The sequence below is a fragment of the Bufo bufo genome, chromosome 3 (genome assembly GCF_905171765.1).
Source record: "Bufo bufo chromosome 3, aBufBuf1.1, whole genome shotgun sequence".
Lineage (NCBI taxonomy): Eukaryota > Metazoa > Chordata > Amphibia > Anura > Bufonidae > Bufo > Bufo bufo.
In genome coordinates this window covers 131,299,173-131,319,707 of record NC_053391.1, presented here as the reverse complement: position 1 = coordinate 131,319,707, position 20,535 = coordinate 131,299,173, and the positions used below count along the sequence as shown (strand labels likewise).

At 44.0% G+C, this 20,535-nt stretch overlaps 1 protein-coding gene across 3 annotated transcripts in view; it reads right to left on the bottom strand.

The window, feature by feature from the left end:
* SMTNL2 (smoothelin like 2) overlaps window positions 1–20,535 on the bottom strand; it is a 137,418-nt gene that overhangs the window by 12,364 nt on the left and 104,519 nt on the right. For 2 of the 3 annotated variants that reach the window (XM_040423582.1, XM_040423583.1), the window contains exons 7-8: window positions 19,947–20,064; window positions 17,050–17,201 (exon numbers count right to left, since the gene is read on the bottom strand). In XM_040423582.1, the coding sequence (XP_040279516.1) occupies window positions 17,050–17,201; window positions 19,947–20,064 (270 nt within the window). Of the gene's footprint in view, window positions 1–17,045; window positions 17,202–19,946; window positions 20,065–20,535 lie in introns of all 3 variants that reach the window. The other variant, XM_040423584.1, reaches the window with a different exon arrangement.

Genomic DNA, 20,535 nt, shown 5'->3' with positions numbered 1-20,535 from the left:
CCCCCAAATATCCTGCATGAAAATCTACTGTATACATACTGCATTGATACATCACACTTTGGCACATGTAAATAATGATTCCTGCAGTTACTAGGTTAGGGTACGGCCACATATGCTCCGCTGTGGAATGTTCCGCAGCAAATCTGCCAGTATTTGCAACATCAAATGGTGCAGATTTTGTAGTGAAATTTATCATGGATATGCTGCCAGACTGTCCCAGATTTCACCCTCTACATTGCAAAGGATGAATTCCACAGCAAATATTCACAAACGGCCTTATGTGCAGACAACCTCTGCAGTGTGTGTAGATTTTTTTTCTTTTTAAAATCTTAGCCACTTCGCTGCTACCGTGAAGGCGGGAAATCCTCAGGATTTACAATTTGTGCTGCCGGAGACCTTTTCTAATAACCTGTCCATGGTTTTAGGTATACCGTATCAAGAGGTTTATGACTGTACCTGATGAAAAGAAAGAGTTAAGAATGGCTGTGGACAGAGGCATACATAGCACACTCATGATCTGCACCTCCTTGGGGGGAAAAGGGGAGGGGGGCTAAGATAGGATGAAGTCATTGTGAAAACATTCCTGAAACACAAACACAATAACTGAGCCTGGGGACATGTGTACAAAGAGCAAAAGTGCCAGCCAAGGTTCACACCGATACAGGACCAACTCTGGTGCCTCCCTAAGTGTGAAGCATGCACAGGCCCCTTGGCTCGTCAGCAAAATTGTCAGCCTCCAATTACTGTGGATCACAAGCAGTCCTAGGCAGTAACACCAGTATTTCCTGTGCGCTATATTGAACTAAAACAAGCTGGGCAAAAAAGTATAATATAGAGTTGACCATACTAAGCCCAAAAAAAGCAACAAAACAATAAAATAGTCCAGAGGGGAACGATAGTGTTCTAAACATGATGACAGGAGATAACCAAATGTTGTAGTACTAAACACTTTGATAATTGGCATTTTTACCATTAATGGTTGTTCCATCTACTGGTATATATTTCTGGTGCTGGCCGATCACTGAATGGATATGATGGTATAGTAAGGACCAGCACTCGCTTCAGTAATAATTTCAAATAGATTTAATGGTCACATACAAATGATAAGTGACGCGTGCGTTTCGGCTACTGTGAGCCTTTGTCAAAGGCTCACAGTAGCCGAAACGCACGCGTCACTTATTACTGAAGCGAGTGCTGGTCCTTACTATACCATTATCTGTGGATCTTCCTCCCGGGACGCGCGCACCGCACCGCTGAAAGCAGAAGTGCCGCTTGTATCTTCTCTTGAATGGATATGATGTCATGCATTGTTTGCGCGGTTTTTTTCTGACTACAGTAAGCTTGGGCTGTACAGACGTAAAAGGAAATCTGTCAGCTCTGAATCCCCCCACCCCAAACTAGAGTAAGCAATGTATAGTGTAAGTGCCGCTGAGTCCGATTTATCTTCATACTCATTTGCATTCTGACGCTGTGCCCCCACAAACCAGCAGTACAATGCATTGAGAGGACTCTTCTTTGAGTCCTCTGCATTGTGTGTGTGAGCACAGGAGTCCTCTCAATGCATTTACTACTGGTTTGTTGGAACACAAGTGAGTATGAAGATAAAAATGACCTAACCGGACTCGGCATCAATTACACTAAACACCGCTTACTCTAATTTGGGGGTGTCTTGGAGCGGACAGATTCCCTCTAAGAAATCCAACAGGGTGCGCAGGTGAAGCAACAAACTGAAAGTTCCTACTCCTGCATCCACAGAAAATAATACTTCCGCATAGCATTTTGTACCATAGATTTCCAAACCTCTGTTGAACGGGCAATAAATGTAATAAATGACGGCACTACATTTACTTTGTTTGTAACCATCAAGTCTTACAGTAGATTCAGATCACTAATGGAGGAGATTCTGATTTTGAATGAGCAAACTGCTATATATCCTTACGTCCCAGGGCCAACATCTAGAGAGCAATTTATGAATAAAAAGGGGAGAAAACAAATGGAAAAAACAAAAACAGCATTACCAACCAGCTGGATGCTGTGTCAAGAGCTGATAAGGTTTAGGCGTCAGGATTATTGAGTGGTTCCCTGGAAATAAAGGGAAGCGCTCATGATCGTGACTATCATACAGGAATACATGTGTGACGTACCTCAATACAACGAATCACATACATGAAGAGTTATATCTAGCTACTTTTTCTCATTCATCTCTTTCTATTGTGGCAGTGGAGCTGCCAGAGGGCCATTAAAATGATGTATCTCACCCAGAGGAAGCTGGGTGAGAGCAAGAAAGGCTGGGAAAATAGGTTTTTCCCACTGTCTGCAGCAGCCAGGCTGGTAATGAAGAGAATTAGCAGCCAGCTGAAGAGCTCCGGTAAATCGGGCTGAGCTCCTCAATCAGGGCTCCCCAGTCTGGGGACCCTCTAACCCTGTGTGGGGCAAGCACTGTGCTGTGTTTCGGGGAGCTGGGTGGTAGACCCAGATCCTGATAGAGAGGGAGAAATACTGTGTAGTCAGTAGCCACACGGCCGAGGATTTAGGTTTATAATTTATGTTTGGACTGCTGTAAAAGTGACAAAGCTGGTCGTGGCGTTTGCCCCCAAATCTGCAGTGTTGGAGCAACTTCTTGAGGTGTGCCAACCGTCTAAGCTGAGAAGATGGCTATCCTGGAGAACTAAGTGACCCTGAGTTGTCACACTATGTATTTCTCTATCTATGGCAATCTGGGAGGCACCACTACCACATCAAAAGTTGAAAGATGGAATTTGCAGGGAAAAAAACCCACCCTATCTGTATAGGAAAACTCAGCTCGACACTGCTTCCAGCACTCGCCATTTAAAATCTTCCCTGCTACCACTTAGGACTCGTCTACATACTGACAGTTTTTACATAGCAGGCACTGTTAATACTGCGCATGTGAATAAAGTTCATGTTAAAGAGTCATCACTGTGGGCATCCAATTGCTGTATACTTACTGACGTCGAACAGTCCATGGCTTCCTCCCAGACCCAGTGGCTCCAGTGTTGCTCATACAGCATTGCACCCGCGCGGAAAACTCGCTCGTGTGAAAGGGGCCTTAAAGCCACCCCAGATGGGAACGCCGTATGCCAGAAGCTGGATACACTGCACCCAGCATCCGTTCCAACCCACCGTAGGTTCAATTGGAGCATGCTGATGTCAACTAGCCAGAAAAACTGTATTCAACTGTTTTTGATCTGGCACAACCATGATGGACATATGTGAACACACCTAAGGCCTCATGCACATGGCCGTTGTCTTGGTCAGCATCCAAGCCGCAGTTTTGGCGGCTCGGATGCGGACCCATTCACTTCGATGGGGTCGCAAAAGATGCGGACAGCACTCTGTGTGGTGTCCGCATCCGTTGCTCCGTTCCGTGGTCCGCAAAAAAAATATTTTACCTGTCCTATTCTTGTCATCGCTTTGCGGACAAGAATAGGCAGTTATATTAAAGGCTGTTCATGCTGTTCCGCAAATTGCGGAACGCACACAGACGCCATCCATGTTTTGCGGATCCGCGGTTTGCGGACTGCAAAACACACAATGGTCGTGTGCATGTAGCCCAAGAGTCCAGATATCTGGAATATACCCAATGCAAACCTGTGCTGCCCAAGAGTAAAGCCCGAACCGTGTTCTCCAGTCATGTAGTGCTTTACCTCATTTGACAGACCTCAAGTTGAGAAGATGCTGCAGCTTTGATTGTAATAAATGAAGGCCTCTTCAAAAGCAAGGCAAGAGAGATCTATTGCAGCTAAGTGGTAAATGGATACCTAAGGTATTCTGAGACATGACAAAATGATGTGCAAGGAGGTCATGCAGATCGGGTAAGAAACAATGTTATACAGTCCTTGCTCATGGGAATTTCAGTACACGCAGTCAACATGTGTTTTCTATTGCTTGTCTTGTTAAAACAACCTGACTGATTGCATCAAGATTTGTTTAACTTATGTTCCCCCTGTAAAGTGCTGACATTGTGTTCTCCCCCCCCCCCCACAATATAAAGTGAATACTTACAGTATATTAAATCTAGAGGTTTTTTTTCCACTTATTTATTTCCTTGCATGTTTAAAGGGAATCTGTCAGAGGATTTGTAGCTATGAGACTGGATGATCTGTTTACATGTGCACTTGGCAGCTGAAGGCGTCTGTCTTGGTCCCATGTTCGTATATGCCCGCATTGCTGAGAAAAATGATGTTTTATTATATGCAAATGAGCCTCTAGGAGCAATGGGGGCATTTTCATTGCCTGATCCTGTCATTCAAAGTGCAGAGGGCGCGGCAGTTGCAGAGAGAGCAGAGACTCTAGGTGTAATGGCAACGCCCCCGTTTCTCCTAGAGGCTCATTTGCATATTTTTCAAGTTCGTTTTTCTCAGCAATGCGGGCACATATGAACATGGGACCCACACGGATTCCTTCAGCACCAAGCGCACAAGCAACAGGTCAGCCAGTTTCATAGCTACAAATCTGCTGATAGATGCTCTTTTAACTGGTCAAGTGAAACCACTTTTTGAAAGGTTTACTCCCCAAAATCACTCAGTTCATATAAGTACATGCTTCATGTCTTCCCTGCACTGCACAGATCAGGGCTTATCTTTTCATTCACAGCATTAAATAATGGTGACAGAAAAAAAAACCATTAATCTATATTCAAACGACAGGGAAAAATGGCCGTTTTAAAAGTGGCAGTCACATGGCCGTTTTTGGAACCAATCAAAATCTATAGGGATATTCACATAGCTGTCTTTTTTCAATTGCCAGTGAATAGCAGCCATCATAAGATAAGATGTCCTATTTTTGGCCATTTTCACAGCTAGATGGACCCCACTGAAATCAATGGGCTTGTTTTAACGGCTGTATAGATAAGGCCTCATGCACACGGCCGTTGTTTGGGTCCGCATCTGAGCCGTTTTGGCGGCTCGGATGCGGACCCATTCACTTAAATGGGGCCGCAAAAGATGAGAGCTTTCTAAGAATCTGTCTTATTTGTTAGAGAATGGGTGATTGTAAAGAGCTCACTGAAGTTGAGCGTGGTCCTGTAATAGGATGCCACCGCTGCAAGTCAGTTTGTAAAATTTCTTCCCTGGTATTACTACAAAGTGGAAGCGTTTAGGAACCACAGCAAGTCAGCCACGAAGTGCAGACCACTTAAAGTCACAGAACAGGGTCACCAAGTGCTGAGGTGCATAGCGCATAAACGTCACCAACGCAGAGCTCCAAACCTCCTCTGACATTAACGTCAGTACAGAAACTATACTGTGTCAGGAGCTCAATGACATGGGTTTCCATGGCTGAGCAGCTGCATGCAAGCCTTACATCACCAAGCACAATGCCAAACGTCAAATGGAGTGGTGTAAAGCATGCCACCACTGGACTCTGGAGCAGTAGAAATGTGTTCTGTGGTGTGATGAATCACACTTCTGTATCTGATCGAGGAGTCTGGATTTGGTGAATACTGGGAGAACTTTACCTGCCTGACGGCTTTGTGCCAACTGTTTGGTGCAGGAGGTATATTACTGTGGGGTTGTTTTTCAGGGGTTGGCCTAGGCACCTTAGTTCCAGTGAAGAGAAATCTTAATGCTTCAGCATACCAAGCTATTTTGGACAAGTGTATGCTTTCAACGTTGTGGGAATAGTTTGGGAAAAGGTCCTTTTATGTTCCAACATTACTGTTCTCCAGTGCAGAAAGCAAGGTCCATAAAGGCATGGTTGGGGCGATATTGGTTTGGAAGAACATGACTGGCTGCAGAGAGCCAGACCTCAACCCCATCAATAGGCTAAAGTAGAAGGGAGATTGTGAGCCAGGCATCCAGTGTCAGATCTCACAAATGCTCTTCTGGATGACTGAGGCCTCAATTTTGCACAGACACAATCCAACATCTTGTAGAAAGCCTTCCCAGAAGAATGGGAGCTGTTTTAGCTGCAAAAGGGTGGGGTAAGGGGACCAACTCCATATTAATGCCTATGGATTTAGAATCCGATGTCATCAAAGCTCCTGTAAGTACAATGTGTAGGTGGCTCAATACATTTGCCCACATAGTGTATCTCCCAACACTAAATACATTGTTTTGCACAGGATGACTATTACATATTAAAGCAATTCTCCTATAACCCCAGTCCTTAGAAATGGATTTAATAACGGTCATGAGTAATCAGCTGGGAAATGTCTTTGCCTACACAAGGCTGAGTTTTCCATATGAAGTCTGTTACTCACTGAATGTTAGATTATCGTTACACACAAAGAAAGTTATTTATCAATGACCAGCATTTACACTGGTCTTTGATAATCCCCGTGCTGCTTATAATGAAGCGCACACCTCATCTTAAATTAGGGGCATCCCACAGCAGTCTGTGCGCCTAAACTAAAATGGAAAATTGAGACAATACCCCGATTCTCTGAATAGTGTACTGGTCGGAGTAATGAAATCTGACCATCAAGTTTTTCATCAAGTAAAGAAAAACAAACAAAAAAACTACCTGTACCAGGGGAACATATGGTTTTATCTGTGTTATCTATATGCATATGCTGGACTATAAACGAATGATGAAAAACAATTTAAAGGATATGGACACCTTTGTAAAAAAATTAAATAAAAATACAGCAGGCTGGTCTCAATGAGTTTACAGAGAATCCATCTGATGGATTTTCTGTAACTCCTCCTGTGCACACGGGAGCACGCACTGTCTCACTCCCCCCCCCCCCCACCTTTAGGATGGCAGAGCGGCAGCAGGGCAGAGTGTTAGCTGTAACATAGAGCTGACACTCTGCTTGAAAGAACTGTTTAACCGCTTCAATGCTGCGGTCCTTAGGGACCGCTGTCTGGAAGGGGCTAACCATCGGGGCGCTGCTTTGCCCTGGCAGCGGCCCGATGCTTGAAGGGTTAATGCCCCCCCTTCTTTATAGATGGTATAAAAAGTGATAAAAAAAGTCATATGTACCCAAAATGAGTACCAATCAAACAGTGACCTCATCCCACAAAACATGAGCTCCTACATAAGCGAAACGTCCAAAAAATAAAAAAAAATATGGCTTTCAGAAAATGGAAACACAAAAACATGATTTTTTTTGAAACATGCTTTTATTGTATAAAATAAAGTAAAAAAAAAAAAAATGCACATATTAGGTATCGTCATGTCCGTAATGACCTGCTCTATATAAATAGCATGTAATCCAACCTATCTGATGAACACCAAAAAAAAAAAAAAGAAAAGGGCCAATAAAATCCATTTAGTTACCACTTTACATTACAAAAAGTGTAATACCAAGCGATCAAAAAGTCATATATGCCCTAAAATGGTACCAATCAAACCGCCATCTCATTCTGCAAAAAATGAGAACCTACCTAAGACCATCATCCAAAAAAAATAAAAAAAAATAAATATGGCTTTCAGAAAAGGGAGGCACAAAAACATGATTTTCTTTTCAAAAATGCACATATTAGGTATCGCTGTGTCAGTCACAACCTGCTCTATAAAAATATCATGTGAACCAAACCTGGTGAAAACCGTAAAAAAAAAAAAAAAAAAAATGTGCCAAAAAAGCCATTTTTTTATCACCTTACATCACAAAAATTGTAATATCAAGTGATCAAAAATTCATATTTGCTCCAAAATGGTACCAATCAAACCATCATCTCATCTCGCAAAAAATGAGATCCTTTCTAAGACAATCGCCCAAAAAATAAAAAAAATATGGCTTTCAGAAAATGGAAATTCAAAAACACGATTTAAAAAAATAAATAAATTTGTGTGTAAATCCCCCCCCCAAAAAAAAGACATTAGGTATCACCGCATCTTTCCGACCTGCTCTATAAAAATATCATATTATCTACACTGTCAGGTGAACATTGTAAAAAACAAAAACTGTACCAGAACAGCCATTTTTTATAGTTACCTTGCCTCATAAAAAGAGTATATATATATATATATATATATATATATATATATATATATATAGATAGATAGATAGATATAGATAGATATAGATATAGATATAGATATAGATATAGAAAGAAAGAAAGAAAGAAAGAAAGAAAGAAAGAAAGAAAGAAAGAAAGAAAGAATTACCGGCAGCACCACCAAACCAAAAAATTAAGTAGAAAAGGGTGCACTGTCCGAGTATGGTAACTGGTCCTTACCCACTGATACGGAATAAAGAAATCGGACTGCACTCCAGATGAAACTTCAGTGAAAAAAGGATTTATTCACCCATAGGTGGCACAAGCTACGTTTTGGCTCACATATGAGCCTTTCTCAAGCCTTGAGAAAGGCTCATATGTGAGCCGAAACGTTGCTTGTGCCACCTATGGGTGAATAAATCCTTTTTTCACTGAAGTTTCATCTGGAGTGCAGTCCGATTTCTTTATTATAATATATATATATACATATATATATATATATATATATATATATATATATATATATATACACACACACACACATACACACACACAAAATGCACAACTACCTCTAGCAAAAGATTTATATACTGCAGGAATAACCCTAATATATAACAATGGCAGCACATCAGGCCAAATATAAATATGGAGGTGCAGGCCAATGGATCCGGCAACAAATCCAGGACAATATAAGAATAAATAAAAAAATTCGGCACTATCACAAAAAATTTGTGAAAAGAAAAACGCTTTGGCGTGGCCTGACTGCCGGCATGAGCGCACGCATCTGAGAGAGGCTCCGTTCCCTGTACTAAATCCTAATCAATCCTGCCAAGCTGTCTATGCCAAATACCGTGAGGCAAGTGCAGAGGAAAAGGAGGAAGCCCAGGCAGCTCGATATGGGTCCCAGCAAGGCGCAATCGGCAGCTGAGAAGCTGAAGGAATATGCCCGCCAAGATAACCAGCATGGCGCTGGTCCTCCCGCCACTCCACGTGCGGCGACTCGCGGACAGGTCGCGCAACAGATAGAGCCTGATGATGCTGGGGAACCAGAAATTACCCTAAAAGCAGTATCGGAGCAGCTTCTAACGGCAATCTCCTCCTGCCAATCCTCTCTCACGTGTAAGATCGAGGAGGTACGGGTGGACCTGGGCCTGTTGAGGCAGGACGTACAGCAGCTGAGGGAGAGGGTTAAGCAGACGGAAGATCGGGTGTCGGCGCTGGAGGATTATACTAGGCCCCTGGACACAAGACTGCAGGAGGTGGAGAGATCTGTGGGATTATGGCGGCAGAAGTGCGACGACCTGGAGAATCGGTCCCGCCGCAACAACGTGCGGATTCTAGGTATTCCCGAAAGAGCGGAGGGAAGGGATCCTGCTAATTTCCTGGAGGCATGGTTCAAGGCCCAGTTTCCCGATGCCGCGTTCTCGATCGCGTACGCGGTTGAGAGGGCGCATAGGATCCCTGCCAGACCACCTCCTCCGGGAGCCCCGCCGAGACCTTTGCTGGCCCGTATGCTCAACTGGAAGGACCGGGACTTAATCCTAAGTCAGGCAAGATGCAAAGGAGCGCTGATGTACGACAACGCTAACATATCATTATTTCCGGACTTTTCTGCGGAATTGCAGAAGAAGAGGGCCACTTTTGTCTCGGTAAAGAGACGTCTCCGTGAATTAAATTTGCAATATTCGATGGCCTACCCAGCTCGTCTCCGTGTGATCGATGGGGACAGACCACTCTTCTTCACTGATCCAAAGGAAGCAGAGGACTGGTTATCCAGGCGCCCAAGACCGCGCTAACCGGGACACTGAGACTGCGCCGCAAGTATTATGGGATACTGTACTGAGTAATATGGTACCTGCCGCAGTGTCCAAGTGTATGTGATGCTATGTTCTCCTTCTCACTTGTGTGTTACGGACACTCTCAGCCACTGGGCCTTCTAGAATTGTAATGCTGGCTACTGTTGTTCATTAATAGTTGGTATGGGGCCTGGTTGTGCATTATATTTTGTTGTCCGCTGTTCCTCTTAATAATTACAGCTGTACTACAACATGTACAGGGAATGTCCGGCCACCGGTATGGGCCTGAACAACTTCTTTGCCGTACCGGTCCCCGAACACGTTACCACGAAACTAACCCATTAATGGTTGTACTGGATGAATATCTAGAGTTGTTAGTTCATCATATGTTATGTTCTATGTTTATACTGTTGATTAAGGCACGGGCATCTGCATATTTATCATGGGCTAAGGAGGCGAAGAGACCGCTTAAGAAAGGGGGGCACTATGCTGGATCTGACAGAGTGACCCTCATTTATATGGTAGAAGTATTGATGGCTGAGCCATGGGGTCTTTAACAATGACGTCCTGGAATGTGAGAGGTTTGGGCGCACCAAATAAGAGGATCGCGGTATTCTTGCATGTCAGGAAATACTGCCCTCACATTCTGGGACTTCAGGAAACTCGTTTGACGCCAGACACTGGGCACAGAATAGTTAAATCATGGGTGCAGTGGTCTATGCAGGCGTATGGCACCTCACACTCTAGAGGAGTAGCAATACTGGTTCGTAAGGGCCTAATATGGGAGCCACAACAGACTGCTGTAGACCCTGAGGGACAATACTTAATGGTGTACGGGTTTATTAATCATGTGCCTTATGTTCTTGTTAACCTATACAATCCCCCTCCGGCCAGGGTTTCACTCTTGCAGACGACATTGGGATTTGCAGCACAATATCCCTCGGCCCGTTTAATCTGCATGGGTGACTTCAATATGGTCATGGGGGAGGAGCTAGACAGGCACCGCCCACCCGGGATGCAGATAAATGAATCCTCCTCTGTCACTGCGTTGTTTAGAATTGCTGCAGAATTGGGCTGGCTGGACCTTTGGAGACTTAGGAACCCACGGTTGAGAGAGTACTCCTGCTTCACCCCCGCTAGAGGCGCGCTGTCTAGAATCGACTATGTCTTGGGCAATGCTACAGTGTACACAGATCTGATTGATATTACCTATGTGCCACAGGGCCCCTCAGATCATGCTCCAATAGTAGCGCGTCTGAATGTCCCTGGTGCCGCCTCTGGGGGGGGTAAAGTGAGGATTCACCCCTTTTGGCTCACGCTCTTTACTCAGAATGATAGGATTCCTGACCAACTGGAGGTGTTCTTGGAGATGCAGGGAGATGAGACGGAGGGTTTGCTATTGTGGGACACCTTGAAGGCCTACCTGAGGGGCTGCCTAAAGTCCTCCATCTCTTATGTAAAAAAGTGCACTGCTCGTCAGGAGCTTGAGCTACACACCAAGTGCAGGGAGGCAGAAGCCTCTTTTTGTCTAGATCCCACAGAGGCGAATAGAATTGAATGGATGGCGAGGGGTCGATCTTATATGCTGCACATTAAAGAAAAAAGCGAGCGCAGGATGTTCTTCATGATGCAGCAGTCATTTGAATCTGGGGATAGAGCGGGCAAACTCCTCGCCCAGATTGCAAGAACCAATCAGATGTCCCCCCCTGTTCTGCGCATATTAAACTCTGGGGGGCAGCTGTTGGAATCAGTGGAGGGTATTCTAGATACTTTCAAATGCTTTTATAAGTCGCTTTACAGTTCCTCAGCTCAATATACTGCCGGAGAGCTGTGTGACTATATTGCTGAGGTGTCCCACCCTAAGATTAGCGCAGAGGATAGACGGTTGTTGGATCCAGATATAACACTGGAGGAGATTCAACTAGCCATTAAGGATCTACCTAAGGGGAAGGCGCCAGGCCCGGATGGGATCCCTGTGGAAGTATATGCTAGATACAGCAATATCCTGGGACCCCAACTCCTTAAACTGTATTCGGAGTCGATTCGGCGGCATCTATTACCTGACTCCCTGTATGATGCCACCATTGTAGTAATTTTAAAACCAGACAAGGATCCAAATGAGTGTGGGTCCTATAGACCAATCTCATTGTTAAATTTAGACTACAAGATATTGACTAGGCTTTTGGCTTCACGCCTAAATAAAGTGGTGACATCCATAATACATAAGGATCAGGCTGGATTCATGCCGGGCAGGACGACCTCTGATAACATTAGAAGGGCGCAGGTAATAGCGCAGATCGGGGCGGCGGAAGGTAGGAGGTGGGCCCTGGCGTCCCTTGACACTGCTAAGGCCTTTGATTCTGTGGAATGGCCCTTCCTGCTGCAGATTTTAAGAGATTTCGGCTTTGGCCCTCAGTTTGTAAGCTGGATTGAAATACTGTATCAGAGCCCTAAAGCAAATATACTAGTGAATGGCACTCAATCTGATTCCTTTGCGCTTCACAGAGGTACGAGGCAGGGCTGTCCCCTCTCCCCGCTGCTGTTTGCTGTTGTGATAGAGCATCTTGCGCTACGCATTAGACAGGACGAGGCCTTTCTGGGGATCTCTAGAGGGAATAGAGTAGAGAAAATAGGGCTCTACGCTGATGATTTGCTCCTGTTTATGGATGAGCCCGAGAGAACCCTCCGAAGTGCGATGGAAGTGATAGAGAGTTTTGGTACTTATTCGGGCTTGCACATAAATTGGACAAAATCTGCTATCATGCCTCTCTGGACACATGGCTGGCCCGAAAGGCTACTTAACTTACCAGTGGTGGATCAATTTAAATACCTTGGCATTATGATCACTAGGGATCCTCATGTATCAGTGGCAAGAAATATAGACCCTATAGAATCTTTATTCATTGACAAATTTAAAACATGGAAGTCCCTGCCGCTTTCGATAATGGGTAGATTGAATTTGGTCAAAATGGTTTTACTTCCGAAGGGTCTTTATCTCCTGTCACACGCATGCGCCCCGGTCTCTAAAACCTTCTTTGACAGATTGCACAAGATAACAGCGGCTTTTGTCTGGGGGGGAGCTAGGAGGAAGCTTTCCTTGAACGTCCTACAGAGGTCCAAGCTTCATGGTGGAGTGGCCCTGCCCGACTTTTTTCTGTATTACTTAGCTAGTCAGCTGAAATACATAGCGGCATGGGTAGGGCAGGGGGAACTGCCGGGACCGGAATACTGGCTGAGGGAGTATCTTAACCTTTCCACTTTTTGGCCTGTGTTGGAAACCCCCAATCAGGTGCTTGGTAGGCTTCTCCCTGCCCATAGGTTAGCCAACCAGGTCTGGAGGGCGGCCAAACTTAACTCATACAAGGATTTGCCAGATGCTGCTCCTCTTTGGGATAATCCTATGTTTCCACATTTGGTGAATTTGGAGGGAGCAGCGGATTGGAAAGAGCAAGGGATTCGGACCTTGGAGGACTTATATATAGGAGGCGTTTTGCGATCTCTACAGCAATTGCAAGAGAAGTTTGAGATCCCTCATACACAATTCTATAGATATCTTCAGTTGCGGCATGCCCTAACTGCTCAATTTAGAGGTGAGAGTAAGAACATCTCTAAGTATCCCTTGATAGGGGTATTAAGGTCACAGGGCCCCAGGGGTGTAATTTCTGTGTTATATACTCATCTGTTGGGAGAACGCATGGCACTCCAACCTTTGGAGGTAGAGGCAAAGTGGAGAGACTCCATCACTACATTCGATGCCGAGGACTGGGAGGAAGCTCTGCTGGTGCCCACTAGGGTTTCCCCTTCAGTGAACAACAGACTAATCCAGCTATTTATTCTCCATAGGAGCTACTTATCTCCTCTAAGGTTATATAGAATGGGAAGGTCTCCCAGCAGTAGATGTCATAGGTGTCAAGAGGAAAGGGCTGATTTCTGGCATTTGATGTGGGGATGCAGCTACATTCAGGCCTTCTGGGATAAGGTTGTGGACGTTCTTTCAACAATGGTCCCTGCTCAGCTAGCTATTTGTCCTAAAGTTTGTGTCCTAGGAGTTCTGGATGAGGAGCAGTGGACACATCACCAGAGGATATTTTTAGGAGAGGCTTTATTCATGGCTAGGAAGGCAATAGCGCTGAGGTGGATGGCTGATAGGCCTCCAACTGTCAATCAATGGAAAGCACTGGTGAATCAAGCCATGTCTATGGAGAAAGTAGTATACACTCATAGAAGGTGCCCGCAGAAATTTCAAAAGGTATGGGGGGAGTGGTGCTCCTCACCTTTGACTTTGCAACCTATGCACATGCACTCTATATAAGCAAGGTCTACATGATGTACCCCTTTGATGAATATTGTGCAATGATGTATTTAATGCCTGCTCAGTGCTTTATGAAACACGATGTTATGTTTATTCGCTTGTATATGCTCCTGTTCTGAGTTACTGTACTTGCCCATATGTGATTTTCATGTAAAACGCCATGATACCTGGAGCTCCCCTGCGCGGGCTGCTCCAGTTTTGTTTTTGATGCCTTAATGTATGCCTTTTATTGAAACTTCAATAAAACGAGTGTAAAAAAAAAAGAAGAAAAAAACGCTTTATTCACCCCTGTTGTCACAACTTGGGATGAGCGAACTTGTGTTTCAAGTTTGGCATACGAGGTTCAAGTTCGGGTTATGTAAGAATTCTGTTATGGATTCTGCTAACACGGACCGTAACTAAGGGTCCATTCACACGTCCGCATCCGTTCCGCTATTTTGCGGAAGGGGTGCGGACCCATTAATTTTCAAAAAAATAGAGCATGTTCTATTCTTGTCCACAACCACGGACAAGAATAGGCATTTCTATAATAGTGCAGCAGAGATGTCTCTGTATTGGGATCTGATGCTTGGAGGGCAGAGATCCAAGTGAGGGGAAACAGGCCGCCTAAAGCCTGTTCATGGACTCTTTGAGGCAGAACTGCCGGCAGGGTGTGAACTAACACCAAAACCACAAGGTGACTTTTTGTGTTAAATGTGACTTTTTGTTTATGAACTTGACAAGAGTGTGAATAAACACTGAACTGTTTGATTGAAGAACTGGTTGGTGCCTCTATACTGCGTCCGCTTATCCCGTCTACCAGAGCGAATCCCCACAAAATTTATATATTATATATACACACACGTCATTTATCAAACTGCCTTAGTTGCCCATAGCAACCAATCAGATTCCACCTTTCATTTTTCACAGCTTCATTGGTTCTGACTGTAGATCGCTGCACTAACGTTACCAGCAGAAATATCAATTGTGTCTACTAATAATGGACTTTCTACAGAATGGAAAGTGAGAAATAGACCTGCTGATTACAGGCTGCAGCATGCTGTAAGACTCACCATGTTGGGGATTGGAATGAAATCTTACTACATAGCAGAGCTGGAGAGGGTTCAGAGGAGGGCAACTAAAGTAATAACTGGAATGGGGCAACTACAGTACCCTGAAAGATTATCAAAATTAGGGTTATTCACTTTAGAAAAAAGACGACTGAGGGGAGATCTAATTAATATGTATAAATATATCAGGGGTCAGTACAGAGATCTATCCCATCAGCTATTTATCCCCAGGACTGTGACTGTGACGAGGGGACATCCTCTGCGTCTGGAGGAAAGAAGGTTTGTACACAAACATAGAAGAGGATTCTTTACGGTAAGAGCAGTGAGACTATGGAACTCTCTGCCTGAGGAGGTGGTGATGGTGAGTACAATAAAGGAATTCAAGAGGGGCCTGGACGTATTTCTGGAGCTTAATAATATTACAGGCTATAGCTACTAGAGAGGGGTCGTTGATCCAGGGAGTTATTCTGATTGCCTGATTGGAGTCGGGAAGGAATTTTTTATTCCCCTAAAGTGGAGAAAATTGGCTTCTACCTCACAGGGTTTTTGGCCTTCCTCTGGATCAACTTGCAGGATAACAGGCCGAACTGGATGGACAAATGTCTTTTTTCGGCCTTATGTACTATGTTACTATGTTACTATGTTACCAAGTTACTTGCAAGTTCCAGCAGCCTATATGTAAATAGCTGTGCTGTGTAGGCGGGGCTTAGCTCAGAGGAGGGAGGGGCAGCAGAGCTTGTGCTGGTGCATGTGAAATCCACAGGAACACCCACAGAGCCTCACAGGAGATGACCGCTCTGAGCAAAACTCATCGAAGAGAATTTCTGAGAGCATGTGAAGCAAAGCTGATACCAGTAAACAAACAAGTGCAATTTTATTATGTGCCACATTATGGTAAGATATGGGGTTATTGATTTTTAGTGCACAAATGTGTCCATAGCCTTTAACTTCTATCCTCTCCACAAAGACATGACATATGTTAAACAAACCTTTTAGGCTGAAAACATGCATATGTATTTAGTGGGTTTTTTTCTGCACTTTTGCAGTTTAAGTAGCTTTGTTTCCATATGCATTTTTGGTGCTGTTTTTGCAGTAAAAATACCAACTTCAGATAGGTTGGCTGAAAGTATGGGGAAACATGAAATGCAGGGCAGACGGGCGATTTTTGCCTAGTGGTGTATTTTTGCCGTTGGTGTTTTTTTTATTCTGGTGTTTTTTTTAGTTTTTAAACGCATGCATATTGAAGCTTTTGACTTACCATTCAATCACTGGTTTTTTATAAAATGCCACTTGAACACCTCCATTAAAACCACAAGCCGTATGGAAAAGTGGTATCCATGGCGTTTATTTTTCAGTTAGCAAACAAAATCTAGATCAAATTTATGTATATCAGTTTTTTTTTAAAGGGGTTATCCAAGTTCTCAAACAGCACCCCCATGTGCTGGGCCCCTCACATGTAATATACTTAGCCCGCTCCCCTCCTGGTTCCCGTACCGCCGCTGCTGCTTCTCCCTGTACACAAATAAAAACATCCGGTGTCGGGGGAGGAGAAGCCAATCGCAGGTGACGCTAGAGAGGCTCGTTCCCGTCTGCCATTGGCCCCCCCCCCCCCCCCCTACACCGGATGTTTTCATCCGTGTACAGGGAGAAGCAGCAGCGGCAGTGCGGGGACCAGGAGCGGCGCGGGAAGGTAAGTATATTACCTGTGAAGGGCGGTTTGAGAACTTTGATAACCCCTTTAAGCGCTATTGCTTTTGTTGCAGTTTTTCATGTAATTTTTTTTAGAACCAAAGCCAGAAGTGGACGGAAACAGATTGGGAAATATAAGGGAATGACTTCCATTTATCCTTCCTTTTGGCTTTGGCTTAAAAAACGGCATCAAAAACTGCAGTAAGATTTTTTTCAAACAACTTAGTGTGTGAAACCACCCTTATTCAGGTGAGGTTTACATGATATATAAGAGGACACAAAGAAACACTACTCACTCAGCTGTAGAGAAAGCTTGTTCAAAGTTCTGTTTGGGATTGGAAGGCACCAAAGCATCATAGTCAAAAGCTTCTGGGAAGAAGGAGTGGACAAGCGCGCAGAAAGCCATACCATCACTCCAGCTGGATGAAAAGTTCTGCAGATCAATGTTCTAAAAGACCAAACATAAAAAGATGACACTCTACAGCCCATACAAAATTATACATAGTACAATTCAGTTTACAGTGGCTATAGGTAAAAGAATGTCCCAAAAACGGAACATTTAGAAATAAAAACAAGAATCAAAATAAAAAAAATTAATACAGCCATGTGTAGAGACAAACACTAGTACTCGGTGGTGAACAGAGTGACTTTAGGCCCGGTCATTAAAAGGAGTATTCCATTGAAATAAAAAAGGCTTGTCTATTGGCTGGAAATGCTTTAAAAAATATATATATCAGAGCTTACAGTTACTGCTCCCCAGCTGCTGCCATTCTGACAGTGACACTGGCCCCGCTGCGGTCTACTTCCTGCTCCTTTACGGACAGGGCAGAAAACGGCTGTAAATGCCATCCATCAAAGGCCACAGCGATGACCTGCCTGAGACACTAATTTGCTGAGCAGAACTCACAGCTATTTTCTGCCATGTTGGGACAGAAACACGAAGTGGAGTGCAGCAAGTACCCTGGTACCATCGGAATGGCAGCAGCAGGGAGTATAAGCGCCGATACTTTTCTTCAAAGCATTTGCACCCCATGGCCAAGCTTTTTTTATTAAGCTTAATTACTTCCATTAAAGGGATTATCCAACACTATAGCAGACCTTACAGCATGGCTGACCTGTGGTGCTGATCATACTTACCTGGTCCCTGCCGCCACGTTCGGTCTCTATTTCTCCCCATCTCCCCGCTGCGCTGATATCAATAGGGTGGGGATGGGGGAAAATCGGACCTCTGCAGCCAATTAGAGGCTGCAGCGGTGACCTGCTCCGCTTTTCACATGGACAGTGCCAAGGAATAAATGGCACAATAATAATAATAAATATTAGACAGTTGACCTGTCAGAAATTCCTGACAGAAAGAGTGGTCTTTTATTTGTTTTCAGAGAATAGTTTTACATTAATACAGGTTTTGTATGTAGTTTATTTGGAAAAACATTTGATTGCGAAATGGATAGCTTAAACTATTGCAGAGACCGCCCATTGAGTTTGTACCTCATCTTTAGTCATCTTTTCACACAAAGTCATCCTTTCCAGAAAAGTTTAAAAGCAAAAGAACACCCGGTCCTAGTATGAAGACTATTCTGAATTCAAGGACACCAGCCTCAGCAGTTCTGTAAAGCTAAATATTTATAACTAGATACAATCATTATCTACATATTTTCGTCCATCACATACGGTTGTCATTTAGCCTTCATTCTTGTCGTTTTCAGATTATTTAGTTCTTTACATTACTGTGTAAAGAAGTACACATCTGGCAAAGATACACTGCTATGTAGACCCTGTGTCTATGTATCAACCTAGTCTCAGATATGTCTATTGTATCTATCCATCTCTCTTGTATGCATAAGTGCATTACAAGTGAAGTTAGAAAATCTTTTGAAACTATATAATGAATATTAAAAATTAGAATTCACTGTCAATGACAATAAGGGATTTTTGATGATATGCATGATTGATTTTTCCACAAATATCTACAAGTCACATTAGTGGGAAGCTGGCAATTAGGATCTCCCCAGCAAATCAACTGCTGATCATAAATGACCACCTCTCCTTTAAAAAGGGAATTTACACTTACAAGAAGCTTAGAAGTTCAAACACCTATCTGCCTGAAGCACCTATCTGCTATAGACAGGCCAGTGCATTTGGTCTGCCTTTTTACCAGCCAATGGCTGGACATCTGTAGGTACTTACGGCACCTTTCCCCAGGGAGAGGTGCCTGTGCAATAGGCTTCCCAGTGCGCTAGTTACCAGTAATGGAGTGGTATTCTGACAATTTGTCCATGTACTGTACCTCTGCTCATATTACCTCCGACTCTGGGCTGCCTGCCTTGACCTTAGCCTTTATTAATCCATTGCTGCCTGCTCTGACCTTGTACACGCATGAACTCTACCTGCCCTGACTGTGCCCGTTACCTGACTACGAGTATTGCCTGTTCACTCCTTTCTTTGAATCAGGGTCTCTGACACCTGTGGGTCCACTGCCAACTACACCAGGACTATTTCAAGAGGTAGTGGCCTGGTGGGTCCCTTGCAACACAGACCAGATCCCTGTTTAGGGGTTAAAGTTTGAAAACCAGGGGACTGGATAAGGCCCTTAAGGATTGCCCAACGCCATACCGGTTAGTTGGCAGAGTAATTCCACACTCACTGCCTGTTACATATAGTACTTGTTTAGAACCCTGTAGGCTGAAAGTAAGGGCTGTATTACACTATAACCATGCTTAAAAATCAGCGCTTGGCAGCAGCAAATCGTGCTGTATAATAGTGATCTGCTGCTGGCAAACCACTAGACAGTATGGGTATGAGCAATGGCATAGCGATTGTTTCTGCCCATGCTGCAGTGGAGATCGCTGCATGTAATAGCAGCAGTCTCCTCCGCTGGCTAGCAGGCGATTGCCGGGAAGGAACGCTTCCCTCCTCACAGTCGCTTGCTCAATTGGCCTGTGTAATACAGTCTTAAGACAAATACTTCTGGCAGGGGACCAGACTTTGCTTGCTTCCCAGAGCTCCATTATTTAAAAAAAATAATGTCCCGGACAGGCACATACTGTAAATATTCATTTTCTTTGCATAGCATATTTCTATAAACCACAAGTAATGCTCTTCATGTCAGGCTTACTTCCCATTTCACAGCTGTGTCCGAGTACAGACAAGTATCTGACACAGATAATGTTTTGCAGAGGAGTTGACATTTTACCTTGTAGCCAATGGTCTTAGAGCGGCACCATTCCAGGAGGATCTGTTTAATGCTGCTGGCACTGGCGACTCCAAAACTCTGAGACCTTTTCAGCTTCACCTTGGATTCCCCCTTGCCTCTATAAATAGCAACAAATGGAGAGTAAAAGTCAGAGCGCTATGCTTTTCCTTGTTCATAAACTCAGGATATCAAAAAGAATCCACACAGATAAACCAACTTGATCTGTGCAGTTATAGAGAAACTTCCACCACAAAACACCGTTCAATCAGCAGCATGTTATAGAGCAGGAGGAGCTGAGCAGATTGATATATAGTTTTATAGGAAAGGATTTAGTAAAACATGTAATTTATACCCTTATAACTCTGAACTTTCTGAATTCAGTTGTACACAGGGAGGTGTTATCAGTGATTGCATTCTCTGTGTAAGTGTGTATACAGAGAAAACTATCAGTCACTGACAGCTGTACACAGGGGCGGTCTTAAGGTCAGATTGAAATGTTGCACTGAATCTTTTCCCACAACATCAATCTGCTCAGCTCCTTCTGCTCTATAACATGCTGCCTGCAGATTGCACTGCAGTTTGTGGTGAC